A 9,873-nucleotide genomic window follows, 5' to 3' on the forward strand; every position below is an offset into this window, starting at 1 on the left:
AACAACTAATATCACAAAGATCCTCCAAATTTCTCAAGAAACCCCAAATCGGGTATGCCAGAAATTGTGCCAAAAGCTTCACAGCTTCACCAATTACTAATAAATATGAAAATGGAAATTTTTACAGAACTTTCAGCAGCATAACAGCCTACAAATTGACATTTCCAGATCCGTATAGCCTTTACACAACAGCTCAAAAATGTAGGACCAAAACTATGCTCATCGGGCTCCCGAAATAGCACAAAATATGCCCGGAAACACCACAAGAACACTAATAATCTATCTCAGAAGTTTAATCACGTCCCAATATATATATTCAGATCTATTTTAATATCTTAAAGTCTAAAATACAGCAGCAACCAAAACTGATATGAAATACTCAACCGGAAACACCAAACTCTTACAAAAATACACCCGGAAACTCACAAATCTGCACTGTTCAGCACAAAGGCAAACTCTGTATGAGCATGCACATGGAATGGCTTCAAACTCCCGTCCTTAGCCTTCCTGGAAACCTGCAAACTCCCGTTCTTGGGTCTCCCTGGAAACCTGCAAACTCCCGTTCTTGGGTCTCCTTCTCCACAGGTTTGGCAGCCTCTGAAGAATAACAAAGAATGAGCGAAAATCAAGTCTGGAATCCCCCCAAAATGCCTCCAAACCTCTTTAAAAAGGGCATAACTGTAACTCACGTCCAAGAGAGGTTAATGAAACATATTTTAATAATAATTATCATTTATTAGTCCAACGGTTTCCAAAGATTAACTCCCTTTTTCCGAAACTTCACTTTCTTGGGCCTGCCTGCCTTAGCAAAGATTTTCTTTTTTTTAAATTATTTGAAAAGGGGACATGACAAAAAGTAAAATGATTCCAATTTTTAATGCTTCATGTGATTTATAGAGGTTGCTTTGAAAAAGTATAACATTTCAAAACAATAGCCCGTTAAATAATAGTAGAATAAAGCTAGGCAAACAATAAAGAGGTAATGATATCCACACATGACCTTGTAGCCTAGTGTCTCAAGCACAATAGGAACATTACGAGCAAATTGATATACTAAATGCATTTCTTGGATCTAAAAAGGAGTGCACAACCCAAACCACACCAATCAATCACTAATATCCAAGCCCAAAATCTTCTCTAGATGGTTGTATTAAAACACTTGCAACAATTGAAATAACATATTATGAACTAACCAACAATTTTTTTTAAAACTTATGCTAGAGCTTTGGATCATTGAAGAAATCATAGAAAACCAAATGAGAGTGATTCAAGAGGAAAACGGTGGCAACTAGTCATTCCAAGAATGCTTGGACTTTATGATAAAATCTTCAACCTTTTGCAGTTGAATACGAAGTTTATGTTGTGCATTGACAAGTTCTAAGTTCATTGACAAGTTCTATAAGCTCGTGCTCCCCCTCGATTGACTTGTGTGCTTATGAACTTTGTATCCTTGTCAAATTGTCACATGTGTATTCTGAACCTTCATACATATACAATTGTTGAAGTTGAATGGCTCCAAATGAACCCACTATAGATCTTGGCAAGTGCAAGACTCTAAGACTTTGTCAAAAAAAAATAGTCATGTCCCAAACCCTTGGAATAAAATAGATAGGCCTACCTCTCTATATATATCCAGCTTGTTTTGGAATTCTTTTTTATGGATAATGGACTGTCAAAAACAGATTCAATGGCCCACAAAAACAACGAGGTAGGTCAAATATTAATTACGCAACCAAATCATCAACGAGGCCCACCTTTGACTATGATGAGATTCGTGCTATTCCTTAACTGCCCAAATAGTCATTAAAGCGCCTCCAATAACCAACAACAATGGCTTGGACTAAATCCAAGCACCTGGGCATCGGATTGTGATCAAGTGTGCACGCCATTAATGCTTCGTGAGCATCCCCGTTGAATTCAATTTCCACTTTTGAACCGGTTCTTCCCACGAGTCGATCGCCGAACATGAATTTCCGTTGAATTCTTGCGCCACCTGTAGCTTAAATCAAGGGCGTGATTTAAATGCCCTGAATTCGGACAACATGTAATTCAAAGCATTTATCTTTACTGAAAAGCCGTACAGAGAAGAAGAATAAGAAGATTTTGCCTGCGCAATGGAGGTGAGGAGAATGACGGCGCAGTCGCTGGTGAACAGGCTGAAATCCGTTTCAGAAGAAACCCAAAAGCAGGCGGCCCGCGAGCTGAGGCTTTTGGCGCGGAGAGATGATGAGAATCGGGGGTGCATAGCTGGGGCGGGCGCTGTATCTTCCCTTGTGGATCTGCTCTACTCCACAGAGACGGAGCTGCAAGTGAATTGCATAACGGCGCTGCTGAATCTGTCGATCTATGGACCCAACAAGGAGGCAATCATGTCCACCCGCGGGGCCCTAGATGCGATCGTGCATGTTCTCAAATTAGGGCAGAGCATGGAGGCGAAGCAGAACGCGGCCGCGCTGATCTTCAGCCTGAATGCCGTGGAGAATTACAGGGCCATTTTTGGGGACAAGGCGGGAGTTGTGAGAGGGCTTTTGGATCTTATTCGGATGGGGAACCCTAAGTGTACCAAGGATGCCCTAAAAGCCCTCTTTCATTTGGCGCTTCACCCCTTGAATAGACCTAAAATGGTGTCTGCCGGTGTTGTAGCCGTGCTCTTTTCGCTGGTGATGAATTCGTCTATGGGACTAGTGGAGGACGCGACGGCTGTTCTTGCGCAGGTTGCAGGGTGCAGTGAGAGCGCACAAGGGTTTCAGAAGGTTTTCGGAGTTCAGGTGAGGCTTTTTGTTTCCTTTTTCTCTTTTCTCCTGTGATTCGTAGTAATGAAATGAGGTTTTTCAGCATAGGTTTTCCACAGTTTGTGAGGATTAGAAAGCTGTTTATAATTTTAAGGTTTGGTAATCCACTGTAATGTAATCGGATAATTTGAGGATTTGGATTTTTAAATTTTCCGAATACCTTGATCAAACTGAGGACGGAATGCTCATCGTGCTTTAAAATGGAATGGAATAGCATATTTTCAAGATAGCTCTTGTTTTGGATCACACTTTTTTCTCTCGGATAGTATATCGTTGAAAATTACTTGAACTAAATATGATCTGAAACATATTTAAGAATATAAAACTCGTGTATTTTGATTTTTGATTTCACAATTTTCACTATCCCTTTTCAGGAGATTATTAGCTTAAGGAAATTTGGGTTGAAACAAAAGATGAACCCATTTTTAGAGCCACGATTCAAACTCCATCAATTAGGAGCCCCTTTAATCTCCTGTGAATTTATGTAATCCATGTTCTTGGAAACTCCATTTTGTAGTCAACATCTCTCATTCATCCGCAATGTTAAAAAATAAATGAGAAATTTGCTGGCTTCAGCTGAGTTTGTTTGGGCAGAAGTTCTCAATGTGCCCGACTTGGTTTGGGATTGTAATGAATGTGGAAGTCATATCTGAGCTACATGTTTGTATGCAAACAGTATGAGGACTGATGATTTCCGATTATATACTATCATGTGAGCTATCATTTTCGAGGTGCCTAGTCTAGAGAATAATTTCTTTATACCTTTTACGGAGATTTTTTATTAAAGATAAGCTGTTAGTCTAATTATCTTTATTTTTAAAGATAAGCTGTTAGTCTAATTATCTTTATATGTTGGTTGTGTATTAGTTTTTATTGTTATTGTATTATATTTTTATGTTGGTTTTTTAATAAGTTTTGTGAAAACATTCGTTCCACCTTTGCTGTCACTATTGTTATGCTTCTTGATATAATTAGAATTGATAAGTAGGATCGCTAGAGAAGATTTAATGGTTCACTTCTGTGTGCATGACTTAGATGCAATGAGTGTTTAAGTGTTTCATTCATTTTAATGAGAGATAAGTTCTAGTGAACTGCTCATGCAGCGTGGATCAATAAATTTATGCAATTGAATCTTGATAATGATACCACACAATAATTAGAATTCTTCAAACAAAAGATACTATGTTAACATGGGTAAACTATAATGACTGTGGAGCAGATACAGAGCTCCCAAGTAGTTATCTACACATGGAGCTGAATTGTAATTTTCCTCCACAACTTGCTCCAATGATGGGAGCTACACAGAAGGACTGAAATGTCAGATCCATCGTGTGTTTTCATGCAATTTTTGTTAAAAAATATGTTGATTTATTCTTTGGCTGTTTGGAGATAGGCATTCTACAGAGTAGCTCTCTTTCTAAAATAGTTTTATTAATTCTTCAGCAGGTTTATTATATAGAGTAACTTTCATTCCGAAAAAAGTCAGCATAATTAGCATTTTGTGCCCTTTCTCCTGAGAGGTATTTAACTTAATATCTTTGTTGGAATTCAGGTTTTATTGGATCTGTTGGACACAGGATCGCCCAGGGCACAAGAAAATGTGTCTTCTGCATTGCTAAATTTGGTACAATGTGGTGGGGAATGTGTTGTGGTTGATATCTTGGACACGGAAACAGCTGTGCCTCTTCTCAGTGACTTGCTTAACACGGGAACGCCACGATGTAAGAGCAAAGTGAGCAACCTTTTGAAACTTTTGGGTAACCGTGAAAGGCGGCCCATGAGTGCAGATTTTTGAACTCAATGGAAGGTGTTCATCTTTGATTCGCCATATTCATTTTGTAAATTGTTATTTTGTATTTCTAGTGAAACCTGGATTCAGTGTTTCATCATCTCCTTTGGTAGCAATTGAATTATGGAAGATTGCGTTTCTTCACTTGTACTTGTTCACTCTAATGTGGTGTGTTTTCTGAGCACTTTCGTGGAGAAAAAAGATGCAGTGTATGGATCACAAAGGTCTTTTCAGAGACTCTTGCTTGACTGTGCATTGTCATTGATAATGTAATTGTAATTGTGGGAATCAAGTAACAAGCCTTTTTCGATGGAGCACCCTGCAAGTAATCCTTTCTCTGATTACTATTATCTCTCTCATGTTTCAAATCAATGTCAGGATGGCCACAATTGTAACATTCCAGTTGTAAATTATATGGTCAGATTTTGATATGCTACCAAATTATTTCAATACAGTGCCAGCTCCAGAGGTCAGTGGTGGTATAGATTTACTCGAATTAATCTCTCCTTGTTCAATATTCATTTGTTTTGCAATCCAAGGTTGACTGGTTGGGGTATTTGCAGTTTTTCAGTATTAGGATTAGGCATGTTCGTCATTCAAACATACAAATGTTTGATAAGTTTGTCATATCAAGAAGGTTGATATGTGATTCAGATTGTTGTAATGGTTGTCACTGGTTGAGTGCCTGTAGTTGCATCACTTCATCTTCATTCGTGAGAGCAACAGATAGAAATTGTCGGAGTTAAGAAATTGTAGAGGCATAAGCAAATTAAAGAAAATAATTAATGAAAGATTTTAATAACATTTACTAGAATTAAACAACCTGTAAGGTAGAGAAAAATGTTCTTAATTTAGAATAATATTTTTAAAGATAAATATTGTGTATACTTTTGACCTTTTCATTGAAATTTTGGATCCCATTCAGTGACCCATCATAGAAAGAGGGTCGTAGGATAAAAGTTGTGTACTAATGGAGAGACAATGAATTAATTAAGAAGGAAATAGACTATAGGAAAATAAAATTGTTGTGATAAAAGCAAAATTAAAAGTACTAGCTGAAGAGAATAAACTTCAACCAGCAAGAAAGAATAAAAGACTATTAAAAGACGAAAAAGAAAAGAAGCAAGGAGGACAATGTAATGACTTGAGATAAGATTAACAAGAAAAGAGTCATAAATGAGTACAAACTAAAGTCAAGTATTAGTTCAAATATTTTTAAATGGTGCTCTATTTTAAAAAAACATTCAAAAGAATATAAATAATTAATCAAAATGTAAACTTAAGAAATAGGACTAGCAGCAACTATATCAAATACAAGAAAAAAAAAGGAAACAAAAATGTTAAAACAGAAACCCACCATTTAAAAGACATTCAAAAAGTCAAAAACTAGATCATAAAATATTAAATATAGAGAATGAAATTAAAATAATTTGAGCTTTTAATAAAATAAACAAAAATTTCAAAATGAGGTAAAACTCAAGACAAATAAAAAATAAAAAATTGAATATATATTTTTTTAAATGACACTAAAAGAAAATATGATGGTGTAATTTTGGTTCCTTCATTATTCTATATAATTGAAGTGTGGTCTAATAATCCATCTTGTAAAATCAAGTGCACATTGAATGCATTTGAGAACCTATTTCCATTAGCCTTCTAGGTATTTGAACATAATAATATGGTGTTAAAAGAACACCATTGAGTAACTTACTAATTCAATAAGTGAATGAATTGTCCTAGATTGTTTTTTTTGGAGGATCAAGTTAGCAATATTAAAAAAGATCAAAGACAACATTTGCAAATAATACTTATGGACTATATAATGTGTAGATTTGATTTAAGTTTATTGCTTCTTATAATTGAGTTTCACATTAACAATCTATCTTATGAGATTAAGTGTATATTGAACATTGTATGGTATTACATGACATAGCAAAGTGTGTCATAGAATCTATTTTATGTTAGCTTATAACAACTAGTAGAAAGGAAGCAAAAGTTTGAATTCTAATTAAGTCTTGGGATTCATTCCTTAAGATTGACTTGAGTAAATACCAAGTCATACATAAATGAACTATAAGAACAAGGTGTGGTAATCTAGAGTTAGGGAGTGAATGTATGGAAATAAGTGTCATTTGAGATAATATGGGGATGAGTAGACAAAAAATATATGGAAATAATTGTAAAGAGATAAAATGAAGATGAATATAATAATCCATGAGCCAAACTCATTATGCCATTGCTAGTATTTATTGCATCAATGCATTCAAATAAAGCTAGTCATAAGATTAAATGGGAAACCATATAGTCATTTGTTAATTTCACCATTAGATTGCTCACAATTTGATGGGTGCATCTATCACGAGTTTGCATTTCAAAGTATCTAACCATTCTTGGTCAACATAAAAGATATTTATACTCATAATATAATATTAATTTATATAAAATAGTAGATCATTTGAAAAATTTGTAATCTTGTTCTTTGTACAAGTGCTCCATCAAAACCTACAAAATAACTCAAAAATATGCAATGAGTGGCATCTTCCACATGAGATTAAAAAAACAGAGGATACTCTTATCTACTACCAAAAAATAAATTTTAAAAATGAAAAAGAGAGGAGATTCTACTTATTTTTAAAAAATTGGCAAAAAATTCATGCAATGCAAAAAAAAATGATTAATTGTTTGTGTGATGTAGTGATGTGGTACAACTGGATGCAATGTGGCACTTTGAGGATGCAATGTGGCACTTTGATAAATCTTGATATGATGTAACTAATGTGATCAAATATGGTATGATGTTTTATGTGATAACAAATTGAGTAGTGTAGTCGTACAATGCGATAAGACACCATGTCGTGTAGGCATGTCATTACAAAATGGCGTTAACTTTATTTGGATAGGATTATGAGTTTTCATCTAAGATAAGCCACTACTTATAATCTCAACAATAACATGGCAAGTAACAAAATATCAAGGGTGTTTATCCTTTCAACAAAAGATATTGTTCAAATGTGTTAGGGCTTCATCTTTGCTTGTAATGATTGTTGTTGGTGACAATTGCTCTCCTTGTTCTAGGGCTAGGGTCATTGGTTATTCATCCCTTGTTAATGTGTTGTCCAATGTGGTGAACCTTTGTTCCAAGGATGAGGGGTGTTTAACTTTAGAGCCTACAATTTTCTCTGTTTGGTGTCATTTGGAGGAAGATTCCCCTTGCCATGTCCTCCTCTTCTCTTGTGTTGTAGGTTCCTTCTCGTGTGATAAAGTGTGGTTATTTGGCAATTCTCCTTGTTGGGTTGTTATTGTTAATGGGATTACCTCTTTGGTTTTGAATGTGCCTCCTCTCCCTTTGCTTGCTTCAACCCTTGTGGACAGGGATACCATTGTGGCTCCTAAGCTTGTAATGGCTTCTCCTAGAGCTCTTCCAACTAGTGTTTGGGGTTAGGGTTTTCCCTATTTGGAAGGAATGATCCTTTTTTCTTTAAAGGTTGTTAAGAATAAATTTGTTGAGAGATGTCCTTTTCCTATCTCCAAGTCTATTGCCATTTTTTTGGAGGAAGAGTTTTGATTAAGTAAAAACAAGTTTTGACAGGACCCGAAACCTTTACAAAGAGTAGAGCATATAAGCATAAAAAGTCCAAATGAAACTATGCATCAACAACCAAAAATAAAGAGCCCCCAACAAAGGGTCATACGACAGAGACGATAAAAACACCAAAAAAAGACAGCAAAAAAATAGCTAGAAAGTCTTCAATAGGTTCACTACCTGGTCAACCAGAATACTCATTTTAACTATAGAAGCCCTTGGCTCATCAAGCTCTTTATCATCCATAGCCTCAGGTTTCTTTGAACTTTACCTAGTCTGTTTACTAGGCCCTTGATCATCCCACAACTCATTATTGCAATCTTTTTCAAAGTGTTCTCCATTCCTATGACCCTTTTGTCTAACTTATCCACCCTTTAATGCATATCTCTCATCACATTGTCTGTATTTCTGACTGTCTCCTCTAGGGGTGGTACTCTTTTAATCATATTAGTAACATGTTTAACATTACCAAAAAGATCAGTCAGTATCCAGATGTTGGCCCAGAATTCTCTCTCCCCTATTGATTTTACTAAGATGCTCAAACTCCCTCCAGATATCCTACATTTGACCCCTAATAAGATAAATATCCTTCCTCATCAGTCCAGGGTTGCCAAACACACCAGTCACATTCCCATGAACATTTTTTATCAAAGCTCTATTTTTGGAGGAAGAGTTGGTGATAGATATTGATCAGGTTGTCTCTGAGTTGTTCTCATGGGTTGATTTACAAATTTAGAGGTTTTTGGCCTAGTCTATCAGAGCTTGATGCATGCATCCCCAACATTAGGAACCCATCATCATTGGTACAATCCACATTTTCCCAATGGCCAAGGGATTCTTTATAGCCAAATCTGAGAATATTCTAGACATACATTATATAATGTATGATTTTTTTTTAGTTGTAATGATCTTTTCTTGTTGATGGTTAAACTGTGACATCTAGACTTCAACCCTTCTTCTAAAACTTTCAACAAGATGCCAATTTGGCTTAGACTCCCCTACCTCCCACTTCATCTTTGGGTGCATTCAATGCTTGAGGAAGTGGACGAGGCTCTTGGGGACTTTCTAATGGTGGATGAGGGGTCTTCTAATATTTTTCACTCCATCTATGCATGCATTTTGGTGGATATTGGTGCTTCTAAGGGGTTGCCTTCGGAGTTTACACTTATTCTAAGGGTAACTAGATCCAACCTTTGGACTACAAAGGGGTCCCCTTTAGGTGCTTTAAATCTATGCATGTTGTAGTTAAATGTGATCTAGAGACAATAAAAAGATCTTCTTCGTGGAAAGATGCTTTTGTAGAGCAATACATAGTTGAGAAGATTTATTCTTAGAGGAACTTCTCCTAGGTGGTTACACAAGATTACCCTGCATCTTCTCCTTTGGTTGTTATGAAGCATGATAGTGGTTGTGTTGTGGCTAGTGTGACATTGGTTGTTAGTGTGATCTCCTCTTTGGTTGGTGTCTTTGGTTTGGCACATCCAAATGAGGGTAGTGTAGTCGCTAGAGTGCCTTATAATGATTGTGAGGTTTCCTCTCTTGAAGGTACTTCTAGAGTGAATAGCATATTTTGGCTTGTGAAAAAGCTATAGTCGATGGTAGAACATCATTTGTTCTAAGCTTGGCTAGTGTTGCCTCTTGGGTTGATGTTGGCCCTACACCTTAGTTTTTTGTTGGTTGTTTCTTGGGTCCTTATGTTGGTCTTTTCT

At 36.1% G+C, this 9,873-nt stretch overlaps 1 protein-coding gene across 1 annotated transcript; it reads left to right on the forward strand.

Moving 5' to 3' along the window:
* Nucleotides 1-1,657: 1,657 nt before the first annotated feature.
* Nucleotides 1,658-5,077, forward strand: LOC149575508 (ARM repeat superfamily protein). The gene is made up of 2 exons (XM_089815259.1): nt 1,658-2,768; nt 4,345-5,077. The coding sequence occupies exons 1-2, from the start codon at nt 2,115-2,117 to the stop codon at nt 4,585-4,587; spliced, it is 897 nt and encodes a 298-aa protein (XP_089671385.1). The 5' UTR covers nt 1,658-2,114; the 3' UTR covers nt 4,588-5,077.
* Nucleotides 5,078-9,873: the final 4,796 nt, after the last annotated feature.

This window comes from Cupressus sempervirens, chromosome 2 (assembly GCF_028749045.1).
Source record: "Cupressus sempervirens isolate cs-2001-9-10 chromosome 2, ASM2874904v1, whole genome shotgun sequence".
In the NCBI taxonomy this organism is placed as follows: Eukaryota; Viridiplantae; Streptophyta; class Pinopsida; order Cupressales; family Cupressaceae; genus Cupressus; species Cupressus sempervirens.

Coding starts and splice junctions, on each gene's coding strand:
- LOC149575508 (XM_089815259.1), top strand. CDS start 2,115: ATGGAGGTGAGGAGAATGACGGCGCAGTCGCTGGTGAACAGGCTGAAA. Junction 2,769..4,344: donor AGAAGGTTTTCGGAGTTCAG/GTGAGGCTTTTT, acceptor GTTGGAATTCAG/GTTTTATTGGATCTGTTGGA.